General features: G+C 32.1%; 1 protein-coding gene across 2 annotated transcripts in view; it reads left to right on the top strand.

The window, feature by feature from the left end:
- Positions 1–956: 956 nt before the first annotated feature.
- Positions 957–27,237, top strand: part of LOC118197274 (uncharacterized) — a 212,984-nt gene continuing 186,703 nt past the window's right edge. For both annotated transcript variants that reach the window (XM_085806615.1, XM_085806614.1), the window contains exon 1: positions 957–1,254. In XM_085806615.1, coding sequence (XP_085662741.1) covers positions 1,173–1,254 — 82 coding nt within the window. In that variant the 5' untranslated portion in view covers positions 957–1,172. The remainder of the gene's footprint in view (positions 1,255–27,237) is intronic.

The raw sequence follows: 27,237 nt of genomic DNA, 5'->3' as shown, positions 1-27,237 counted from the left end.
AGTTTAATTCTTGCAAACCATGGAGACTGTTTTGCAAGCACAAGATGTGGATTTGTTAAGCTTAAAGCTTTTAATAGAAAGTTTGTTAAAACCTAGGTCTGCAGTGTCTGTCTGACGCATTTGTGGCATTTAATTTAATCGATAATAATTTCCCTTCGATAAAGTTGTTGTAAGTGCTATTTGCCCATTAAATTGGAATAGTTAATCTTTATCCTTTTTCACCAGTTTTACCTTGTTCGAAGCTGAAATATTGCATTTCCTCGAAGGTGGACTTCCTTTACATTTTAGAAAAGTATTTTAGTTTTCCTCTAGTCGTGTGTAAGGATGATTATACTAATTTAAGAGAAAAGTCTAACCTGTTCATTTAAAAACCCGGCAATGAAGCAGTAATTTTCTTTGGAAATCTCGTTCTAAAATGGAGGACAATAAACATCAAATTCGTGAGTTTAGCTCATACACAGAATTTTCAAAGCTTAAGTGATTTCCATAAATCTTTAAAAAGATGCTTTAGAAGCATAATCAGCATCATAAAAGTCTGAAGAGAAATTCCAAACGTGGTCATTTATCAGTTGTTTTTTTACTATTATATTCACTTTCGAGCGACGAAGTCCGTCGTAAACATCATCAAGAAAGAAAACAAAACCACATTCACCGAAGGGATTAAATGAAAAGTCCATGAATGTTTGAAGGATGCTTCAGAGAGACGGGAAGTAAGGCAGGCAGGTGAAAGAGGAAGGGAGAGGAGGTAGAAAATAAAATGATAAAAAAAAATACCGTTATTTCGCGCGTTCGTTTGAGGTTTTAAAAAAAGAAACCTGTTGCGCTATTATGACCACAGGGCACCGTTTGAAGAAAAAAAGGGGAAAAGAAAGCTACGTCACAGAACTTTGCACCAATCACTGAAGCTAAGAACCAGAATCGAAGTCAGTCACCTGTCCCGCCGAAACTCGGGCAGCTGAAGCAGAAGTTGTTTGGACCTCGAACGCACCCCACGCGCTGCCATGAGGCTGTGGGATGACTGGTTTTGATGACAGTTCGAAAAATCTATTGGTAGCCAAATTTTCTTCTTTTCGTTTTCTGGACTAAAAACGTTGTCACGTGCACCAATGGGTGTGTAAGCATATCAGTGACTTTTACAGAAGCTGGACGTTTTGTACATAGTTCATGTAAATATGGGTTGTTGGACTTTGTACAACATGTGGTTATTTTTGATCATTGGATTACAGATTGGATTATCAGCCCAGAGAAAATCCGGTAAGTTTATTGATCTCTTCATCCCTTATTTGCAATTTCTGCTTCATCATCTTCGTTTATGCAATATACTATTAAATATCCAAACTTTCCATATGACAACGCTACACAGCTAAAAAAAAACTTTAAAATATATCTTTAAATTACAAAAAGTTAAATTCTAGTGATGTGAGCTAGATTTAGTCAATTAGAATTTTTATTGCTTTACTGTGAAGTGAAATAAATAATGTATGGTTTGCATTATAATGCAGATTATTATAGATGACAATGCGTCAATTGATATTAATTTCTGTTAGAGGTGGGGCGAATCTAAATTTCCTTGAATCTGAATCCGAATCTGAATCTAAGATTTAAAGGTGTTCGAGTCCATCAAGTCTTTCTTATAAGAAAAAAATAGTTTTAAAAGTTTTTATTCAAAGCAAAATTTTAAATCTGGATTTAATTAGGGAGACAAAATATGCTTATATTTATTAAAAAGATAGAAAAGAAATTAAATAAATGCTTAAATATATAATTAAAACTAAGAACTAAATACATGATTAACACTCATAACTAAAATACATGATTAAAACTGTCGAATATCGTGGTTAACGTTTTCAATGAAATTTGGCTAAATGCATTTGAATAAGAGTTTTCCTCTATCCTTTATTTAAATCAACGCAAGTATGAAAAGTTATTTCAAGAACTACCACAAATAAACACTAAATATAGACTGCCAAATTCTCTTTAGAAAACTAAGAATGTGATCTATGTCCACTGAAATTGCGATAACCTCGTTCGTTTTTGACGAAAGTTTCAATTAGATATCACAAACTAATTTTCTCAAAGCTTTGAATTGAAACATTTAACAGGTTTTGGGGTTAGGATGTGAAAAATTCGAATAATAGGAAAATAAAAATGGGAGCGCAATTCAAAATTTTGAAACTTCTACCAGATCATTCTAAATCCACGAGATTAGGAAATTTGAGGCTTCGAATGTTGCATTCTGAATTTTTTATTTAGTAGACATGAATAGGGTTTGAAAACGAATAGGGGTAATGAAAGTGAATTGAAGGAAACTAAAAAAAAAGTTTCATTCAGTTTCCGGAGTATAATTTCGTTATATTGATAAAAATTATAATTATAATACATATAAAAATTTTTTTAAAATGTGATTTAATAGTTTTTCGGAAATTCGTTTTAGCTGTCTATCGAACGGTTTTAATTATAGAATATTATTTCAGCTTTCTGGGGATATTCCTTTCTATAGAAAAATTATCATCGTATCAAGCAATTTATTATCCTTTATTTTTAATGTCTTTACGGCCGTTTAACATTTACAAACATAGCTAACAATGTATATAACTAATAATAATTAAAAGAAGTTTGTTCTTTAAGATTAAAATTAAAAGAAAACATACATATTAAGTTTTACTTCAAGGTAAAGTGTTTAGACTACATGATTATGTTTCTTTTCTTTTCGTTTTTGAAAAACACTTTCAGAATATTAAATTCATGCATGTGAAACCGCATTGCACATATGCAAGCATTTTTTTCTCTTCTTATGAAGCGTTTACAAAAATGCATGGTCGTTTCATATACGAAACTATCTCATAATCGGAAAATAATGTGTACATATAATTTTGCATTAAATAATTAAAAGTGGAATCTAGGTAGAAATTGAGATTGCAAAGATAGAGGGCAGCATTTTTTTACCTTTATCGCAATTAATTACTGGCAAGCTTAAGAATTCCTAAAAGCATTTTGAATAAAATGTATTATATGTTATACTAAACGAAATGACTCAGTTTTAATCATTATAACAAGAACGCTTTTAAATATAGGTAGACTTTGTACTAATTCTGCAATAATGCCAATACTTAATTAATGCATTACACCTTTTATTCAAATCAGAACAATAAATTCTATTTTTCAGAAGTATAAAATTAAAGATAATTCAATTAATTGTAATGAAAAGTTAAATAATTAATTTTATTTTAATTTAATTTTAGGATTTCATTATTTATTTAATACTAATACTTAATTAAATTAATGCTTAAAATTATCATTTATTCTCATGAAAAAAAGTTTTATTTCGAAATTCTGATACTTCTTGATGCATCATATTTATCGAATTCAATTTCATTCGTGTTTAGTGCATCATGAGTTTAAGAATATAAGATTCCCCCACATAATGCATAATTAATCTTTCATTAGTATGTTATCTAATGATTCGAATATTCGAAACTATTACATTAAACTATTTTAAAAGTTTTATATTCAGTTTTAGTTCGAATAAAAATTTAGATATATCTAATTAAACTTAATGCAGCGGAAATCCAGTTTTAGACACCTATTGCAACTTTCTTTTTTTCTATATTGAATAGTATTTTTGATTTAGTAATTTATATTTTTCCGTACATTTAAAAAATTAAATATCAAAATTTTATCCGCTTTAAGCCGGATATTACTGTAATTTACTTAAGAGTTATGTTTTCTCCTAGCATTTTTTTATTTTTTAATTTTAAAACAATATATTCAAAACCTTAAATTTTCAGTTTCGAGTTATGTATTTTATAAGATAATTTTTGCAATGTTTAATAATTTTTAACATAAATGCATAAGAAAATATAATCATTCGTTGTTATACAGCTTAATCATTTCATTTTATTAATTTAGTTTTGACTTTGAGAGTTTAAAACTTAGTTGCGTACTTAATGATAACTTCAGCAATCTTAATAAATAATAAAATTTTACAAATTTTCAAAGGTGATTTAGTTATTTAAAACCGCAATGACATTGCAGGTAGAAATATTTAATTCAAACTGAAAATTTAAACGGTAACAAAGCATTAGTCGTAACTGTCGCGGTAATTCCTTTCAGAAATCTGATAATGAATTAGAAAATGAAGAAAGTCGAAGAGCAAAACTCTTAGTTAAAAAAGAGTGTTTTGGGAGTAAAAGACTAAATAATTTTCCAGAATGAAATTTATGTGTCAAATTTTATGAAATAAATGCGAAATCGTGAAAACGAGAGGCTGGAAGGAAGGAGGATATTAGGAGGAAGGAGAGCATTATTAACTTATGAAAGATTAACTTATATTAGATACCGACTTGGACAAAGCGATTAAATATGTTTTAAAAAGTTTTCTTTCCTCGTAACTATTCTATCGTTACATGGTTGATCAATGGCTGAGTATTGGAGCCCCAAATCACTTGTTCGCTTTGGATTCGTTTTCTAAAACCCAAAGTAATATTTTCCATAAATTTATAACTTTATAACAATTCATTTATTAGCAAATAAAAACATTTATAAGAAGCAGTTTCCTAGTCTTTATACGAGAGGGATTTAAAAATTCATAAATATTAAAAAAATATATAAATTGAACATTGGGTATGAGGACCACATGGGAATGGCGGAGGATTACGGTTTACGGGTATGACGATTGCAGTTTACACAAAAGGAAGTGCCAAAAACTAAAATACTTCACGGAGGAGCGATGTGTAGTTCCAAATATCACTTGAAGAAGATCTAATACTTAATGGACATTCAGAATAGCAATACATACAATGTTAAACCGTTTCTTCATTTCTACATGATTGCTCTGAACGATTTCTACATGATTCTAAGATATTAATTATCTTATTTTTTCCCCAGTGGCTGTCATTAGTCATTAGCCACTACTAAGGTCAAAAACGGTGGTCACTTTAATTATGGAGGCACCTAATAGGAAGGTCACCGTTGCTTCCTATGAAGAGACAGACAATTTACATCCATACCTTCTCCTGGATTCGAGGCCGGGCCCTTCGTTTCAACAGTCAGGGTCACAAGCCAATTTCCCATCTGGTGAAATGATGATATTTTGTGACACGTAACCGGTTTCTTACATGTGCATAAATGACTTTTCAATACCCTCTTGATAGTTATCATTGCTATCAATAGAGTACAGCGTCCTCCACCAGTGAAATAATTAACTAAATTTTTATCTCTCTCCAAAAATAGCCTTCTCCTTGCTACTCATTCTCACACATATCACATTCCATTATATTACTCTGTTTATTCTTATGAGTTTTCGAAATATCTATATATCTTTGCTCTAATTTACATATTTTGGAACTATGCCGGAACACAGGATGAACCACGAATTGTTTCTGAATGGAGAGAAAAGTTTCTCAATACGAAAGGCGTCTAAGTTTTTATCCCTGAAATAGTTTTCTGAAACGACTTTTAAGAAAATTCTTTCACTTTACCCGAAAGTTCATTTCGAATTTTCGACATTTTTAAACCATGTATATTGCAACAGAACAAATGAGTATTTTAAGCTTATTTTTAGTTGTATTTTTTTATTTTATTTATTATGAAGTGTTTTTTTCTTTGCATGCATATTTCAGCAGTTTACGAACTGTATTCTGTTGAATCTTCTTTAAGCGTTGAGTCGAAAATGCTCTTTAAACGTCTAAAATGACGCAAAACTAAACATCTGAAATAGTTCATTTCTTTTTTTCTGTTCTATCTAAATAACAATAAAGATATTCTCAAATGTAATAAAGATTTAGTTTCTTTTAACCACATAAAATAAGCACAACATTGATATATTTTCAATGTTTTTTTATCGTTTTTCTTCGTACGGATGGTAAGGGTTCCGCGGAACAAATTATTATTTTATCGCTTCTTTGAGTCGATAAGTTTGAAAACCACAGATGTATAAATTCATCTGGATATCAGCTTGTAAAAATACACATGTAATCTCAAGTGTTTCATTATAGAACGCAATTAATTAAACTCATGTCATATTTTCATCCAGCTCAGAAAAAGAAGTCACATTTTTGCTAAATTTTTTAAGCCTACTTACATAAATTGCATAAGAGTTCTTAATACATGAAAGCCTCTGAAGTTTTTGAATGAGTGATATTTGTACAAATGTCTTTTAGTCACTGAAGAGTTTACTAAGGAAAAAAGTGAAGCACTGATAGTTAGCCATGGGTTGAAAAGGCGGGTGAACTGGCAGGGGATGTAGGATTTAGCGTTTTTTTTAAGGAGTGATATGAATACTGGGCTGTTTTGTCTAGAAGGTTCTTCCGGAAAGCATAGCAACATCTATATATATATATATATATATTAAAAGGCATCAATTCCTCAACGTATGGTTCAGATTTATACTTTTATGAACATAACTTAAAAATCCCACACTTCTTATGAAACATATATTCTTTTCTTCAGGACAGAAATAGAGCATAAAAATATCTCTAAAATCATTTTTAATAATTATTCTCAAAAATGTATTCAGTGCTTCTTGAGCGCTAATAATCTAATAATTTAAATAACTTCAGGGAGTTGTTAGAATTCAAGTGCGTTTTGTTAACCCTTTTCCTATTATCTTAGTTCCTCTTCATCATTAGGAAGTGCTCGCTTTGAATAATTAGAGAGAGAAGCGTAAGGTGTTTTTTCAAGTGAAACTAATGAATGAATATGCCCACACAGGGAAAAAGGCGTCTTTCAAAGTCTCGATGAAACGTGACTTAAAATTGAGGCCGAAAACAATGACTGAGACTAAATATAAATCTTGCCAGTGAAAAAAAAATCTTAATATGAGAAATAATCTTATAAGAGAAAGAATAAGCACTGAATTCAAAAGTATTGTGTCTACTGTAATTAACATTACGTACTCAGCTGTGGTTAACTGAGTTAGCTGAGTTTTATTTGGAATCACATTCCCTTAATGATTATTTCATATGCGTACATGATATAATGATACATGAAATAATTTTGTAAACTATAAAGAAAGACTGTGTAGGGAGAAAATGTAAAGAAAAGCAGCGTACAAAAAAATATTAAGAAAATTTGCTTAAAATATGGTTTGATACCAGAAACGTCTTTAGTATTGTCATTCCAAAATTCTTGGTTCGTTACGTTGCGTTTCGCTATCATGGACGAGATATCATCTACTCACCTTGGCAAATATTGCTACTTTGCGAATTATACAGGTTTAATTTATTTTCCGTGCACTTTGAGCATAGCGAGGTCTCCTAGTGCTGCCATTCACACACACACACACACACACACACAAAAAAAAAAAAAAAAAAAAAAAAAAAAACTGATGTGTACACCACATGATTTCCTTGTAGAGAATATTAAATTATACGCATTTTTCTTGCATTTCATTTAAACTTCTTGGATTGAATTAATTCTACTTCATCGATTCATCGATAGCGCATAAACCACAATAGAATAAATGCACTCTTTAAAATTCACTTATTTGTTTACCATAGCGACACTCTGGCGCTAGGTTCACTTAAGAGCGTTATATTTCTTTCATATTATAACTCATAATGCACAAAATTTATATCACTTAAAGAATAGAATTATCTAATCGTTGCCACATGTTTTATTCAATAAAGCTAGAAGGATGCATAAAAGAAATTAAGCAAACAAAATAAAAAAGAAACAGTTTTCACAGACGATTGAGTATTTCTCATTCAATTAATTCAGTTCTCACTTCGCGAGAAGGCAAAAATACATAAAAACTCAAAATATCTATATTAAAATTTACGAAGTAAATCTTAAACACTTATTTCCTCGAAAAAATTCCAGAAAGGATTAAGCATGATTTAATTGGCAATATTAAATAAAGGCGTTATCTTTGTTGTTGCGAAGCTAAGTTTCTCTAGATTGGCAACAAGTTCACTAGTCTGCTGTTTCAAATGTAAACAAGCAATGGCCGCCATCAAAAAAATTATTAGGCTTAGCGGCACTTAAACAACTTTAAAATTGTTGATAATTCTAAAAATATTGCATACAGATTTACTAAAGGCATAAAAACCTTAACCGGAAGATAAGAACAACATAATTCAATCATTTTTAAAGCAAAAAATGTACAATTTACAAACATATAAGAGTAAAGAAACTGAGATCACTGAGCCGGGTAACAGAGAGGATATATACATAAAAATATTTATATACGTTTGGTGCGGCCGATTCCAACCAAAATACGAGGTGCACATCTACATGTTATAGCAGTCCTATATATACAATTTCAACGTTCTGAGGCTACTCGTTTTTGAGTTATGCGAGATACGTACGTACGTACGTACATACGTTCGTACAGACGCCACGAAAAATTCTCTTCAGAATTCATTTTAAAGCAGTTTTATAATTTTTTTGGAGGAAAAGAGTCTTTTATTCTGTCCTTACGTACAGATGTCACGCAAAAACATCGTTAAATTGCATTCGATAGCGTCAAAATGGGTATTTTCGTTGACATATGCTGCATGAAACTTTTTGCGATTACAATACTTCCTTTTTACTTCGTACAAGGAAGTAAAAAGTATTTATCTTTCGAATTTAATCAGTTTGTAAATTGTTCAATAAATTTAGCGATTTAAAAAAATACACTCATGTCTTAAAATCTGTTCCTTTTTTTTAAAGTGTATATTGATTTTATATAAATTGAAATACAAGAAAATACATTTTATCATTAATAAAAGTGTTTCTAATGCCATGTTATCTTACATAGGGAAAAGTTATTTGATTAATTTTAATATTTTCAAAATTTTCTCATCTAAAAACTTAATTATATTCTATAAGGACAAATTCATGTAAAATGAAGATGATAAAGTTTAAAATTAAGAATTTATTTCCATCTATGTTAAATTTCTACGTCTAAGAATTTATTTCCATCTACACGGACATATTCAATAATAATCATGCATGTCTAACACTCCATACAGTAAAGAATCTTCAGGTATTTCTCAATTTATAAGATTAAGTTAATCTCAAGAATTTTACTTTCATTTCATGTAAAAGTGAATAAAATGCAGAGCATTTATTCAATAGCAATTATTTTCCAATCACCTAAGTGTAAGGATCATTTCTTTGCACGGATGATTTAAACAATCAACCTCTTTCTCCTTCAGTATAAATACAAACACTAAGTAAAAAAAAAAAAAAAAAAAAAAAAAAAAAAACTTCATGTTTTTAGTATTAAAAATGTGTAATGAAGCAGTTTAAAACAATGATTTTATCACAGTTGTAAATTATTTTTTAGAATATGTTGACGAAATATTTCCATTTATTTCTCACAAGCTGAAAAATTTTCCTCTTACAGAGGAAAGAAATAATTGGAATGTTTATGCTGTTATAACTAGTCTTATTCATCATTGAATGCATTACTTATTTGAAAATATTTTTTTAAATATTTGTATCGATAGTTAAGTTTTTTTGATAATCACGCCTATATTTTTAAAATAAGGTAGTTTCATAATAAAGATGTAAATGATATATCAGCTAATTCTTCAAGAAAATCTTCCATGAAAGTGATTGTCAGAGTATGCCATTTTCGGAAAAAAAAAATTTCGTTGGTAAAATATATTTCGATCATTATTGTTGCATTTATGATCCTTATTATGGTAATGGTTTCGTATCTGTATTACACGAGCTTAATACATGTTTTACTCCACCATACTGAAAATATTTTAAACCCAAACTTTTATATATAACGTTATCATCATGGCTATAAACAGCCATTAGCATTCTATGGAAATTTTATTATAATGTAATACAATATGTATATACTGTAATTACATAACGTTTGCTTAACATTATCATACTGATTAATACAATAATATTGTTACGAAATGTACAGTCGCGGTGAGGTGGCTTCCCCGCAAAGCAGGTTTAGGGTTTCTATAAAATGGCAGGGGGAGGTAGGGTTGCCACATTTGGCGACAAAATTGGCGATATGCCATGGACGGATGGAGAACCTTCTGGAACGAATTCTTACCGGTTTAGCCCAGAATGTTCTCGAACACAAGCCGAAAGCTATATATACCCTGCTGGTCCGCAGTCAGTCAGTGCCTCATGTAGAGTGCGAGATAGTTAGTCTCGAGTTAGTCAGTCCGGAGTCGATCGAGTTGATAGCCGGGCAACGAGTGCCGAGTGGGTCGTCGAGTGCATCGAAGAGTCTTTTAGTGTATCGCGATTAGTGCATCGTCGAGAGAGGGTGTTAAGCTCCGGGAGCGACTGAACCGAAGAGTCGGGAGCTGTGCTCTGTGTGTCGTCGAGTGCATCGCGAGTTGTAGCATGGAGAGTCTTGAGAGTACGTGGAGTTCCGAGAACGATCGAGTAGAGTCGGGAGCTGTACTCTGATGCTTTGCAGTGAAGCTGTCTCCACCGTTAATGCCTGACAGTGTGAAGACTGTGTCACTGATTGTTGCAGCATGGTTATAAGTAGATGTTCGACGACTGTAAAAATGTTTTGGAGCCGTCTTGTCGACTGTAAAAATGTTTGTGATTAATATTGGTAAATAAAGTGTGTTTCGATACTTCATCAAGTGTCGTCGTTATTCAATCCAAATCCCCACGAACTCCGTATATACGTAACGTGAAGGAAGAAAATAACGTAACAACTGGTGTCAGAAAAAAACGTAACAATATAATTACAATTAATACATTGCATATAATTAAAGACGAAAGTCTTTAATTCGTTCTTTACATAAGCATTGGTATTATATAAATGTCTGGTTTTTATAAAACTTGAGACAGAACTTGGTTCTCATTTAAACGATTTAATAGCTCGTTAGTTGCAAAAATTTTAAAAATATGCATAATCTTTTTTTTTTAAGTTTTTAATCTAATCTTTATTAAGGCTTTTGTTGGATTAGATGCAAATCGAGATTTTAAATTTCTTCAAGATGAAAATTAGTATTTTATGACTTTTTTAAGACCTCTTTAAAAGGTTTTAGCTAATGTTTCGCAACAACGGAAACATTCAGATTTGGTATTAACGCTAAATTAGATGAGCTGTGCATTATGATATATATATCTTTGCTCAGGAAGATGTCGGCATATACCGATTAAAATGCGAGAAAAATTGATGAATGCATTATGGTAACTAGTACCGCATTAAATCTATACTCAAGATTATAATTATATCTTATTTCTTGTAGATTTATTAAAACATTGCCTACTTTCTCAAATACCTCTTCGTTCTAAATAAATCCCACTCTATGATTCCAGTAAGAAGAAAGCTAATCAATGTAACTTAAATTTTCGGTTAAGAAATGAATTTCTGTTTCAGCCAATGACCGTAATTGACACATTGATGAAACAAGATATTTAAGGACGAAATCCTTAACAGTTGAAGAGGGTTTTAGTCCAGAAGGGCTATTAATTTCGTTTTGGCATTTTACGTCGAAAACTTTAAATGTCCGTTTTACTTTTCAAATTGTTGCCACTAAATACTATCGCTCTTGTTATATTTAAAGAAATTACATAATGAAGAATCTGCATAAATGTAAGTATGTTTTTCGCATTGTGATAAAACAACGGTACCTAGATCCATCAAATTTTGAATTAAGTAATCTTCTACCTAATATGGGCATAAATCCTAATTTGGAATTTGGAATATTATCGATTTCGTATTTTGTAACACTTTAAATAATTTTTGATTAACAAACTCAACAATTTCAAAGCGAGCAATGGCAACACTACGGAAAAAAACATTTTTATCTCCAGCGTGCGAGACTGTATCGAAAATTCTAAAGATATGCTCATTTTAAAATTTTTTTTGCAATATTGTTGTTGAATTAAATTATGTGGTTAAGTGCGAAGAACATGATATTTAATAAATAAGGATAACACGCAAAACGTAAAAAACCATTTGGGCCTAATGTAAAATCTGAAAGCTTTGAGATATTTTTTAAAGTATCTGAAATTAACTGGATTGTAGACATTAAGAACTTCCCATAAAAACAATGCTATTATTCCATATGCTGGACCAAAGCCTAAACTTACGCTATTAAACTAAGAATTTACTAGGATGTTCCGAATCAACTTATATGGCTAATTCGAAATCAAATATTGTCAGCAAGAACTCTATACGTTTAATTCAAAATATTTCATCTTCCGATTTCTTACCTTTCGATAACTTAAAAAAATGTTTCTTTGCAATAATATGTTTGAATGACTTTCGTAATTTAAAATCGTAAATATCAAACTGTTTTTCGCATATTTTGAAAGTGCTCTAAGGAATGTTCTATAAATGTTTTCTATAAAGAATTAAACTTATTTTAAAAATTTATGGCAATGTCTATTAATTAATTTCCATACTACTCATTGAAATCGAGAAAACAGCTGAATACGCTATACGCTACTGATTCTTTTTTATTAAATATTTTAAATTGATGAAAACAGAAACCCACCAATAGCAAAGCAAACAGAAACCCACCAATAGCAAAGCAAACAGAAACCCACCAATAGCAAAGCAAACAGAAACCCACCAATAGCAAAGCAACAACCCTGTATTTTGAGTAGATTTAGTCAAGAACTCTATTTGTTCCTGATGAAGAGAGACCTGTACCTGTTTTCCCTTTAAAACGATAGAGTTCTTGACTAAATTTACGCCAAACACTAAATTGTTGCCGTGCTAATTTATATTTCAAATTGATGTTTTATAAATAAAGTAACATATTAAATATTTAATTGTAAAATATAAATCTTAAAAATTTTAATCCGACCTAACAGTGCGACATATAAATTGATTTCTAAATTTTATCAAAATAATCAGTAATATCAGCATATTCGGCAATATGCAGACTATTTAAAAATATAGGTGTCTACCTCTATTTATGACTAGTCGATGATCCATGTTTTCGATGCTTGAAAGCTGAAAAAGGCCTATTGTAAAATCATATAAAATACGAAACATTCAAAACGTAAAATTTCGAATCTTTGGAGGGTGAAGATTATGTTTTGAGGAAGCCCGGTAGCACATCCGGTAATTCAGATGCTGAATGTGTTCTATTCAGCAATACAAAAGTCGTGGTAAAAGACGACAGGAAAATTAATAACCATTCAATTTAAAATAATGCTAATTAACTATAGCTCTTTGTTCACGATTTAAGGATGAAACAATAATAAAGACAAATTTACAAGCACAAATGTATTTTTAACATGCTACGGAAGCACATACGGCTGCCATTATTACTTTTCCTTTCATAAAATTTACATATCATAATAGTACACTTTTTCACTTTTCTAAGTGAAAATATTTATTAAACGAAATTTTGCAATTTTATATATTATTAAGAATTAAGTAAACAAAGTCATATAGTATTAAGCGAAATAATTATGTATAACTAATTACTTGTATAAGTGTATTCGACTTTTTTAAGGAACATATTTTGCTCCAAATTTTAATTCATCCGTCGGAAAATGAAGTGTTTATTTAGATTTTTCTTGAAATGAGAAATAATGTAATGACTGAGTACATATATATAAACATGATGACTTAATACATATGTATAAATATGATGGTAGGATATCTTATTAAGGATGGTTATCTAAAGTGCAATGCAAAATCATCTCTCCAGTTCTATATACAGAGATCATTTCTGTGACTTCATCCGCATTGTAGGCACACATGATTGCGTCTTATCATGGACGGTCCAATTCCTATTGTATCGTGTATCCTGTTATTAAAAACGTTTCCATTCTTTCTGACTACGGTGACACGCGTGCTCCGTCACGCGTTGCATTAAAGGAAAGCGATACTGAAGATTTCTCACACTCTTTAAGCACTTTGTGCGAATAGTTGGACAAAGCTCAAACAGTGGATGAATCCTCGGAAAGTAATTTTCTGAGTGATTTATGATTTAATAAGAGAGACACGGAGATCCGCATTTACCATTAAAATAAAATTCAGTCGCTCTCTTTTGTTAGATTTTGGAATTGCTTAACTGCAGATAATCTGCTTCTAGAAGGGGACTAATTCTGGAATCCAGGTGAACTGAATATAGGTCACATCCATATTTCTAACTTTAGTATTATAGGAATTGAATATAATTAATGTTATAAGGTATTCCTCCCGCCTTCTTTGCATGCCTTCGTGGTGTAGTGGTCAGCACACTCGGCTCGTATTCTAGAGGTCCATAGTTCGAGTCCCGGTAACGGCATTGCTCATTTTTCATCTCTCCTGCTTTTAAAAAATACCTAATTTCTTCTACAGTGGCACTAGAACTAAAAAAAGTGGTAGATAATGATTCTCCACCACCAGGATTTGGCAATTGAGTCCCTTAATCCCCTGTCGCCCATTAAAAGGGGAAGTATTTAAGGTATTTTTCCTGCCTTCATAGTATGCCTTTGTGGTGTAATGGTCAGCACACTCGTCGCGTATTCAAGAGAGTGCCGGCGAGGGCATTGCTAACTTTTCCCTTCCCCTTCGAAATACTTAATGTCTCTACAATGTAATTTCGTACTTAAAGTTCCTTAATGATCCGCTTACCCGGTTTCCTGTGTTTACTGCAAGATGGCAATAAGTTATCACTAACTTAAATAAAACTTACATAAATCAGAAATCAATACTAAACCATTTTATTAGACCATCAGTCGTGGTTTATAACTAACGGAAAAAAGCATAGTATGTCAACAATAAACTTTTACAGAAATGGTGACTTGCACGATCTACAGATATTGAAAGCTGTCAGTTTTAATGCAAGACCTCTTCTATAGTTCGTAGATCTAGCCTTGAAGGAGACAGACACCACAAACGATGACACTGGATTTGACGAGGGTTGGTTTGGTTTGGTTTATTTAATTGCGACAAAGCCCTCGAGGGCTGTCTGGCTAAGGGAAGTGATGCCTACGCTGAGGATTTTCTAAGAAAAACTGCCTTGTATACACGTTATAATACAAAGGGAAATTAACGAAACTGCCCATGCAGACAACTCGTTTCCCTGGATTCGATGCGAGAATCATGCGCTAAGACATTTGTTTATGAAGAAGGCCTATGCATGATCCCCTATGGAATCAACAGTCTTCTGTCTAAAAATCTACTTCAGCCAGTATAAAGTTGCTTTGACTGTTGCTAGAAATTTGGAAAAAAAAAAAAACTCTCAGTTAAATAACTCAATATTTAAAACATAGTTTGGATGCATTCATAAGAGCATCAGTTGACAATTAATATAATTCTTAATAGATCGAATGCAGGCTTTCTAAAAAATTTCAAAGTTCGTGCCAATTATAATAAAACTTCATTGAGAATAAATCTGAAAAATATATTTGGAACCTAATAAGACATTACATCAATATTTTAGAATTTTTTACTATTGAGATGGGAAACAGCAAAGAACACAAAGAGCTATCTACCTAATGAATGCTTTGTTGAGTACCACTTTTCTATTCTTGCATCCTGGATCATCCTAATAAACTGATGGATTATTTGCATCATCAACCCTCCTTTTCTCGTCATTTGTTTTTAAAGCTGACTCCTTAAAAATGTTTGAGAAATAAGTTATTTTTCATGGTAAAATAGCAGTTTTATGTAAAAACAGGCACATTTATTAAAATATTCTTTGTAACCCAAATGCAATCGATTATTGTAACGAGTTGAACAAACACAATATATGGATCAAAAAGCGAAGTTCTGGAAACTTTTAGTGAAAATATTACAGTTGTGGTTATCAAGGGCTGGTGACTGAGCTTAATCTGCATTGTAGTTCAGAAGAGTGGGAAAAAGTGTATTGATTTAAATAAAATGAGCTTAAAAGTAGTTTTGCTTGCTAATGTCTCTAAGTTATTTTCTCCTTATCTTACCGCGTATAAACACGAGAAAGATGTTTGAGAGTATTCAAGCATTATTTAAAAATATTCACTTCTGGAATTACTAGTCGATCCCTGTGCTAATTTAAATGCTGGAGGATTACTAAACGAATGCAAGCAGGTTTTACTAAATATTACTGTTTTCTACTCAAACAAATTAGTCGAGGAAGGAACATCTTCCTCTCATTAAAAAACCTGACACATGAAAATTATAAATGAAATCACTGTAACTATAAATGAAATATGACACATGAAGCTACAAGGGGTAACACAATGATTATATACTTCGACTTCATATAAAACTGGGTCTTATTATGATACTATTTGTTAAATCTGTGGATTAAAAAAATCAGACGAATTCTCTTAGCAAGTTTATATGAGCATGCAGAAAATACAATGCACTCACTGGAAGTTTATGCAGTGAAAAATCAAAACCGTATATCATAGTGGATTACTATAGGATTGTTATACGAAGGTGGCAGATAGATATCTACAAAAATAAAAAATATTTGTTTCAATAATTTCATTTTTGCAAAACTTAGACGTTTAGGGTGAATTAAATGCCCATATTTGAAGTGCCTTTTTACGATAAAAGGCGAATAAGCACTAAGTAATATTTTAGCTTTATATATTCTTTCCCTCCATACTTAAAATTTATGATTAATAATGAAACATAAATAGCTTAAAAAAGGAAACTTTTCCAATCCAGAACAGCAAAACTCGCTGTATCCTAAAATGGCAAGTCGTTGTACCCTAAAACAGTAAGTTACTATATAGCATTCTGCTTCCCATACTCCTAATATTTTATTTTATTTCTTATACTTTTACATTATATGCTTCACTTTTGTTCTTAAAATAACACATTTCTGTTTATGTCCTCTTTTCTTCCCTTTTCTTAACCTGCTATTAAAATGATTATTTCTCTTGAAACAAGTTTTTCAGCTTCAAAGCTAGTGATCCACAGAAAACTACTAATACCACCTAGAGTCAAATTCTAGGTTATGGACTTGGGAATATTAATGGTTTCCATTATAATAAAAAATAAGAATCACTTTGCCTTTGAACATTTTCTCTACAAAGGTAAATTTCATTTCGCTTTTCTTCATATCGTTAGTAACTGCTGATAGTTCTACCTTCAGAACAAACTTCGAAATGTATGAAGAGTAATGAAAATCAGGTATAATCAATGAAACGCTTTATAAAATTGTCTTATTAAATAGGAAATTATTTAGATCCAAATTCATATAATTTTTATCTTAATTTATTGAAAAGTTGATATTTTGATAACAAGGCCTAGAAATATTTCGTCTGACTGAAATTTAGGATTGACTCTTTCTAACCGAGGTATCTGGGATAAAAACACGTTTGTATACGTAACCATGGTAGAAAAATATTTTTGAATGCCCTAAGACACAATTTAAAATATTATACAATGAAACCTTTCTCGTTACCTCCTCTTCTAAAATGATCACCTCTGTAGGTTGTCAACTTTGAAACTGTAATTAAATAATGATATTGAAATCGATCCATCAGATCTTCAAATAATAATAATAATAATAAACGGAACAAGGTATGAAAGGGTATTTAACCTCACAAAATCTACAAAAGCGCACTAAAATAATGAGGTTAATCTCTTTAATTCTCTTTTCACTAATTGTAAAATTACAGGTAAACAGACTGGCTGCATGGGCTTTTTTGCGGTTTCCCCATGTATAACATATATACGAGCCAGTTTCCCTTACAAAGTGTTCCACGTAGGTGTCCCTCCCCTTAGGCAGATAGCTCTAATATGTTTTGCCATAACCAAATAAACCAAACCAAAAACATTAATTGTAAAGTTGAAGTTAACGATATTTGCACTAAATACTGGACATAGCACTAAAGTTGGATTGCAGATTGATGGAATTTAATTTTAAATCACATTCGTTCTTCTAAGACATACGAAGATTACTCGCCTATTCATGGAAGATTTTTCGACTCCTATGGACAAATTTACATTGTAGAGCGATTAGTTAATTTATTGGAAAGAAAACGTGAAAAATGAATGTTCAAGGTCCCGACCTTCCGTTAACGCTAGCCGGACTTAATTCAAATTACACCACAAAGGCATGCGGAGAGAAAATATCTTATAACATGTGACTAAAAATAGAATTGCGTTTCTAAAATGTTAAGCGAGAATTTGAAATTTAAGTTTCTATGGCCTGTGAATTGCTGCCCGTACATCAATTCAAAGCAGGTACTGTACTCATGCATGTAAGTTAGCGTTTAGTTTTTTACAGTGCATTTTAATTATTATTAACTAGGGCACAGAAAGAATATACAGCATTAAGTTATCTCCATAAACTTCTGTGCAGTTCGGCTTGATATAAGTTCAGCCAATTAGCAAAGGATGTAAGAAAAATATCCAATTTGAACTGTAAGCAAATTTCAACTTTAGATTTACTTTAATTTTTTTATTTAATTAAAAAAAAGAAAACTATACGAATTTCGAGGACAAAATACACGTAAAATCCCGAGTGCTGTGTAGGGTTTTTAAGAAAAGTGTATTGTCGATACTTATATTCTATGTCAGCAATTTTCATTTAATGTGTAGCCAACTCTTCAACGATTTCTGACCACGGAAAACCAATAACTGGATCAATATCAACCGTATTTGAGACTTAGGATACAAGAAAAATAAGAAACAAGAGAAACTGAAAAGAAAAAAGTATTCTGTTTAGAGAAATGGAGCAATAAATTGTTCTCTTTGAAAGCAACAACGTCTGGCTACCTAAAACGTAACTGAGGTCGTAAATGTCTTTAAAATCCTTCAACAATTGTACGAAGCTCGTTTCGGTCGATGAAAAGAATGCTCTCGCTTTTTATAAATTTGACAGCATTATTGCTTTACTGCGTGCGACTCTTCGACGGTAACATTGCTCATTGTTGTATCCAAAAAGACGACAAAGAGGAAAAATAATATTTTTTATGCATCTATGTTGTCTTTGGCTGTTCTTGAGTTGCCAATTAATTACACGCACTCTTTCGTGTTCAAAATGTATTCTTATGGATATAAATATACAAAACGCTTTTTTTTCGTCGTGGACGAATAATCTATATAAGTAGCATTTTTCAACGCGGAAGAAGTTACGCTTTTCGTATTCCTCACCATTATTAATTATCAACTTGATTGCACTTTCCATTCCTCATTTTTACCTTATTGCACATTTCTGCTCTTTTATATTTACGTTGTATATACAAATGTAACGTTTCTATTCATTGTAGAGCTCAACTTTTACTTTTCATGCAAATATAATTTACATGTCAGACAAATCGTATGCGCCAAAAAGAGATTAAAATATAATTTTATATAAACTGTGATATCACCTTTTTCAAGAGTCGTTAGATATGAATTAAATTTACAAGGTTATTTTCCCCCTCCTTCGAGCATGCCTTCGTGGTGTAATGGTAGCACAGTCCGCGCGTATTCGAGAGGTCCAGGTTCGAATTCCGGCGACGGCATTCCACATTTTTCATGTCTCCTGCTTCAGAATAGCCTAATGACTCTACAGTGGCGAGCGAACTAAAAGTGTGGTGGACGATAATTCGTTACCATCAGAATTTGGCGATTGTGTCCCCTAATTCCCAGTCGCCTTTTAAAAGGGGGATATAAGATATTTTCTCCCTCTTTCCAGCATTCGTAGCACATCCGGCGCGTATCGAGAGGTCCAGGTTTGAATCCCGGCGAGGGCATTCCCCATTTTTCATGTCTCCTGTTAAAAAAACCCGCTAATGACTCTACAAATTAATTATTAGTTATAATTAATTATTATTAATTCTAGAGGATAACATTTATTCGATAAAAAATTCGCTAATTTACAGCCAATTAAAAATAAAGAATAGTTTTCTTTTATTATCACTGAGATTAAAGTCAGTTTTCGAAGTAACTGTTGTGATTTTCCTAAACAGTTAAATGTTAACGGAAGTTTGAATTAAAAGTAATTGGTTGATTATCACGTATTTTATGTATCATTAAAGGTTTATAAAAAGAGAGGCCTTTCCTCATAAGTTGAAAGAACGCAAGTATTGCATGCAGTTTTTTTACAATTTTCTTGATGTACGAAAATTTTGCAACTTATCCCCTGCATTAAATTTTTTAAAAACACTGCCATTTCTGCTCAGTTTTGGGTACTATAATCACATTTGGAGTTTTTTAAAGCTCCAAAAGTTATTTGTTAAAAATTAAGAGCTTAAAGAAAAATTGAAAATTTTCTCGAAATCTTCAGAACATGTTTCGTAATGCTTTTAATAATTTCGGATTTTTTCTTTTTAAGATTTTTATGATAATCATTTAAATAAATAATGAAACCAAATAATGGTCCAAGTTGAATTATATCATGTTTTACATTTTTCTATTAATTGCTTAAAAGAAAAATTTGAAATATCTAATAATTAAAGAAGAATATGCTTATTTTGAAGCGCACATCGAAATTTAATACAAAGTTAGTTAAACTTTCAGAATGAATATAATTTAAATATATTTATTCTAAAACAAATGTTTTTGATATATACGACAAATATTTATAAATTTCTACCAGCATTTGAGTATATAGGACAACTGAAATTCATCGCTCGCTACGGATTCACATCTGAAGAGTTGTCTTTAAAGAAATTATCATAATTGTACGTCAAATGCAACATGAATACAAGTCATTTTCTGGCAGATAAAGCAGGAGAGGAGGCTTCTGGAGCAAAAATCCCTCAGCAGCCAAAGTAACACAAATCATGTTTAAAAGCGTACCTATTTTCACCTTATCTTCCCACAAATACATGAAATGTCTTTTCAAAAAGAAAAAACGAAATTAATATAAGAGTGTTTCTAACACAGCTTCATTTGGCATTCAAAATGAAATATAAAGTGCATTCTTTTACATTTAACTGTTTTTGACGCTATGGTACTACACGTACCTTATTCTTTATTTCTGTCCATTTTCATTACTTATTGATGACAAATAAACACGTTTTGCAACTAAACTTTAACAAGTTTCATTATAAATAATGACACATTCTTGCTATTATGAGCTTAGATCTTTTTGTTTATTTACTGCTAAATTAGCCTACCTGGCATATTGCAACTACTTTATCCTATTGTTTTGTCCCTTTCTAAAATGACATTAGTGCGTTTTGAACATGCAAAACAAAGCTTTATTTTATCACTTTCATTCATATGAAAGAATTAATTGTAACTAACATTTATCTGAAGTGCAAAACTATTAAAGCACATGCTTACAATAGTCTAATCCTTCCCTCCGCATAAAAACTCTCCGCCGCTAATTGACGAAGATAAAAGTGTCTCTTCTGTTGGATCAATAGGCACCAATACAATATGCAAAACAAAAAGGGAAGAGCCATTGATGCGTGAGAATGCTGCGTGACTGTGTAACTAATGAGCATCAGTGGTGGCTCTCACGCAACTATGGGATCGATTCTGATTGCTGAAGGTAGAGAGAATAGGAGGTAGTGAATGGTCAGCAGCAATCCTCAGGTTATCTGGCCAGACAGGATTCCAATTTCAGCGAATTACGTTTGCTAGCAGACGCTGTCTTTCCTAATTGTTGAATTGATGCTTGGGTCAGTCTGAGTCGCCGTTCGAGAATTGGTTTGATTGTATGTGTTTGTAAAATTAGTTTATATCCTGTGTCAGGTGGTGATGTGTTAGGTGCTCGGTTTTATTTATTTTTGCAGTTTTTGTCTTTCACAAAGATGAATGCACGATAAACACAGGAAGAATATTGGAAAGGAAAAAAGAATCCATCAAACATAACAAGTTCAAAATGTGTAAGAAGTGCTTTTCGTTACTCACTGATTGGCTTTAGAATTTAATTAATTCATTGAATTACAGAGAAGTTGGATTTATTTTCTCTTTGTGGATGATAACGTCTTATTACGCATCTATATATAGCGCGAGAGATCTGATAACTCATTTCCAAATATGTTTACGTAATTTAACTCTTACAAGTAATTTGTGAACTACCTTACATATAGCAGAATGCACTCTTATTCATGAAAAGCAGATTAAGTTTGAAGATGTTTATGTTTTTTCTTATGTTAATTATTACTAGAAAAGTTCGATTGAAAGGGGAATTCCAGATATGTAGACACGTGGTACCCATAATTTACTACACATAAATACAAACACGTGTATATTAATTATAGAAAGCTCTTCAGAAATAGTTATTTTCGTGTGGTACTTATATGTTGGAAATCCAAGGTAAAATTGGCTGTTACATACGCATGAGGTAAACACCTAAAGAACTCCACACAGCTGGCCCATCCTGACGCGAACTGAAAGTGCTGAAGATACTCCTAGTATTTATCTGTAGACTAAAGTAGAAATCAATATAATTAAAATGATAAAGTTTTGACAGACGTTAAAATAAACAAATGTCAGGATCAGAATACTCTTTGGCTTAATAACGAAAAGAACAGAGGCAGTAGCCTCCCAAACGGTATAGCGGTTACAGAAGCCTGCTACGGTACCGAAGGGCCCGGGTTCGAATGCCGGAGAAGGCATGGATATTTGTAAATGTATATATTTAGAGTGCATGGGGCACTCTAAATATACGGCGAGCCGAAAGTCCTCTTGAGAGGTTAGAGGTGGGGAAAGAGGAGTGGCAGACCCTTCGCCCCGCACCCCCGGAGTGCTCTCCATCGAAATTGGAGGGGGGGGGAAACTGAGCGAGGTCGTACTGTCACCTGTATGGTGCTCGAGGTCAACGACAGGCGAAATTTCGCTCTCCTTGCCTCGATGAATTTCGAGGGTTTCTTCTAATGTTATTGTAAGTGAGATAGGTCACAACAACATAACAGGCAGTACATTCTGACGTTACTTTAGTGTTCAGTAAAAGGGGAAAAAACATGTTTTTACTTTTGGTAGGTAACATTTCTATCTTTACATAAAGCGTATATTTGTCTAACTTCTTTCTGAGGATATCAGAGGTTAAGGACTAGTAACTTGAAAAAAATCCAGTGGGGCAAGGAAAAATTATAGCTTCAACTGGTATCACAGCTTCGGATAAGTTCACAAACCCGGCAGTACCACTTTTAAGGTCAACTGCTATTGAAATCCATTAAGTTGGTAAAACGTTTGGTATGGAACTTGGAATGCCCCTTACTGTTTCTGAAGTACTGCTTGGAATTTTAAGGGATAAAGTATGGAATTCAATAACGTCACTAACGACTGTCTTATATGAAAGCAATTACTATAGAAACCTGTTTAGGTTGATGTCATCTAAAGTTTCCTAGTACAATTATTTTATTCTTCGAAACCTGATAAATACAAAAAACACCAGTGCAGCTAAGACTGCCTTGTATCATGTTTCTGATAATTCCGTGTATTTTTATAGCTTCGTGCAATTACCTGAATTCTAAATGAAAATTCTAATTAAACACATCAACTTGAAAAAACAGTTTTTACTTACGATTTTTGACCTAAAAGGGGTTTTCTTTTTTTTGAAGTAAAACTGAGCACAAATGTATTAGCACTGGCATTTTGGGCCATATCGCAATTGCTAAATTCGCATAAACGCTACAATAGCATAGAAATCCTAAATTCTATCTCTCAGTATTTAATAATTCACTAAACTTTAAAGGCTATAATTACTTTGGCTTTCAAAGAAACTAATCTTTACTAAAGCTATTTGATTTTCAGACTTATTTATTCCAGACAAATAAACTCATATTTTCTTCACTGCAATTACGAATCTAAGCTATTTAAGGTAACCGACTACGTTCAACACACATATTTTGGAAAACAGTACAAATAAATCTGCTACTGGTGTCATTTAGCAGAGTACCATTTAAAATGATAGAAACAGGTGATAAACGTATTATTACCTAAGTTCGAACTCAAACAAACTAGCTGATTGTTTGGTTGGTTTTCGTAGTTTTCCCAGTGTGTAATGCCAGTTTATCTTAGGTAATGCACAACACAAACATCCATCGCCTTAGGTAGATATCTCTCATGTGTTTTACCATCTTCACATAACCTAGTTTTAAAACTGCTTCTGGAATGTGATAAATATATGAAATAAAAAATATTTCGACTAAAATTTCCTTACTCCTTCCCAAAAATTATGTAGCCTACAGATTTTATTCTTTTTCTCACCATTTTATTAAAAAATATTCTTAATATCATTTCCATTTTTTTCGAAATTCAGATAAAAGTGATACATAAATGTAGGCTCAAAGTCTACTTGAAATAATAAAATAGATAAACACTTTCATAGAATAAATATACATTTAAATTAAACGCAAATATTTTACATTGCACTAACACACGAAAATTGCAAATACAACTAACTTTTACAGCTCTAGAATTCTAGTTCTTGTGATTGAAAAATTAAAGAAAAAACATTCTTTGTAAAATAAACAGTATTGCCGCTTATTGGCAGGCGCTTATTTAAATGCTTTACTACATATTCAAAGTAATGTTACAGCAGCGCCCTGTAAGCACTATACTGAATATCGGAAGCTAACAGTTACCAAGGCTGTAAGTTTGATTCTCACTTAAATCTTGGCTGTAGTTGGGCTATCAGTCCCTCTCTTTGCAAGTATAATATGGGTTACCTCTTATAGTGCACTTCTGGCAACGTTCTCGGTGATGACAGGCTAAATAAATAATGAATTAACTTTTCCAATTTCCAAACAATGCTTAACCAGAAATGTATAGTATTTTGAGAGAAATAAATGTAATGATAGAGACTGAAGATGAAATAATATATATATAAAGATAGCAGAAAAATTAATATAATATGGTCTTCATATATAAAATCATGTTACAATCGGGTAAAACTCGCAAAAACCGAAAAAAAAAAAAATCATGCAGAAAACATTAATATTTAAATTAGTTATTCCACTTAAAAATCAATTGCAGAAAAAACTGATATTTAGTTTAAGCATTTTATAATAATATTAAATGATTAGCAATGAACAAGAAGTGGTGGCCATTTCAGTGTGGAAGCACCTAATAGGCGGCCCCCTTTGCCTCCTATGAAGGGAAATCACGACTTCTCCGGGATTTGAATCCGGGCCCTTTTGGTACCGTACTAGGTTCCCCTAACCGCTATACCAATTGGGCAAGTATTAAATTTTAATTTCTAAATATTCATCGCAAAAGATTTTGAAATGGTAAAGCTGCTGTCTGCATAATCTGCAGAATTTATTTCTTCCTCCTTTTTATATTTAAGTAAATGTTATAAGCTTCACTGAAAATGTTCTGCACATAAGTAACCTTTTACTCCAAGGTAATTTCCCCGTATGAGTGCAAGCATACATAAAATATACCTAATCCTATATATAGCTACACGCCATATATTAATATGAAGGCAATATGCTCTTGTTTGCTGTGATTCATTACTTAAGCTTTCCAACCTTTAAGGATTCAGTTAAGTTTGGAATGATGAAAAATACATAAATTTTATTTATTTAATTGATCAAAAACTGTGTTCCGTCTATTTTATAGAAAATACATTGTTCTGCTCCTTCTTATGATTGTCTAACACTTTAAACTATTGTTAGACGCTATTCTTTCAATTAAAAGTGACACTAAAAATTTCCACAGGTTTTTAAAATTAAGAAACAAAAGACTGTAAGCCTAAATCTTTTTATTAATAAAAGTCATTCCCTGTGTTTTTCTTCATAAGGAAGATGGTTTTAGGCAGTGGTGGCTCACATTTTTTATACTTTACAGAATGTATGGTTATGATACTTTGATGATATCTATTAATTATCTAACATATAGGAAGTTTAGAAAGTTAGGAAATATAAGTTAAGAAAATATAGAGGTCTCTTCAAAATGTGTAGTTTCCTAATATGAATCTTGCATTCTCTCCAAATGTAACCAGCTTATCTTATATAATCTGGATAAATGACTGACTGAATATGCTTCAGTATTATTCCTTTAACATTGTATGTAACCCACTACGGTAATGGATGGTTAATATCAGTCCCACAAATAGGTATTCAGCTATTCTCTATCTTCTGGTTCATTATCAACGAAAACAAAAGTTCCCCATTCATCACAAACATGAATAAGAACTTTTCTTCTCTAAAGCTTTCTATGTTAATTGCAGACACCATTGAGCACTTAATTGAACATAAAGCTACACGTCAGCGCAATAAGCGCTGGAATTTGATTAATCAAATTAACAATTATCTCCTGCGGGATGTCTTTTGTAGTGAGAGCTACAAAGATTCGAGACCCGGAAAGAGTGCCTACCTGAGGGACCGGTTCTCGGATGGCACGGTTCAGCCGGTGAACTGAAGCAGTATGACCTGCCCACTAAGTGGGTCACGACAACAGGTTGGGGAGTGAGTTTCGATCCAACTGTGTAACCCGCATTTTCACCATTCACTAGCGAATATGAAATAAATTTTTCCCAACGTGATACCTAGAAGCGAAAAGTAAGCCCAGGAGAAAGATATTGAGGACAAGAGAAGAGATGCTCAGAATTTAGATGCATGCGTAGGAAATTAACTGCATGACAAATAACCAGCTGCCAATTGCTTGCCTTCCATCTTCGTTCACTTTCAGTGGCATATTTCATCATCCTTTCTCCCGGATCTTTCTTCTGCGTACAGTTTTTTCCTTTACTATAGCTTATATTTAATAGTGTATGTTTCACTGCGATACTGCCATGTACCAAATGGGTGTGACTTAGCTCTTACGGTAGGATATTCTTATCTGCAAAAAGGAGTCATTTGTAGACACGTGGCTGACCAAAACCAGATGACATTGTGGTGGAATGGTATCACTCATTAAGTATCATTTTTGAGGTACCATGAATACCTTCCACATTTTCGACTCGGAAATATGATCTATCTGTTCCCCCGTGTTTTCTGTTACCCGTAACATCCATCTGTTCCCCGTAACATTAAACAACATGCAAAATGCATTCAGCTGAACATCTGTCCAAACAATGCTGTGTTTGGTTGGATATATGGTTAGCAAGTGTGTACTTTTTTATTGATGAATCAATATTTAGTATGCAAAAGGATTGATGTCTTTTCTTATCTCTCGTCGTGCACAGTAAGTATCGTAAAAACGAACGACAAAGTGTCTATCGTAAAAATATGAATAAATTATGTTAAGGATGTAATCTGGGCAACCCAGAGTAATTAATTTGTAGGTGAGTTTCAGTAACCATACACAATCAAAGGCTTTTGGTACATCGAAGAAGATAGATCTAGAGATAACTCTTTTCCTTTATCCGTCTGCAATTAATTCATTAACTCGACGTAGTTGGTGGGTCGTCTAATAGCCTTTTCTGAATCAATATGTTGAGGGATCATGAAGTTCTTCTCGTAAATAAAGTCTTTAATCTTTTTTAGTATAACAGCTTCCGCAATTTTACTGAGGTTTGAAAATAAACT

Source organism: Stegodyphus dumicola, chromosome 12 (genome assembly GCF_044657685.1).
Source record: "Stegodyphus dumicola isolate Sdum_Otavi_A_Nest chromosome 12, ASM4465768v1".
In the NCBI taxonomy this organism is placed as follows: Eukaryota; Metazoa; Arthropoda; class Arachnida; order Araneae; family Eresidae; genus Stegodyphus; species Stegodyphus dumicola.
This window is presented reverse-complemented; position numbering and strand designations above follow the sequence as displayed.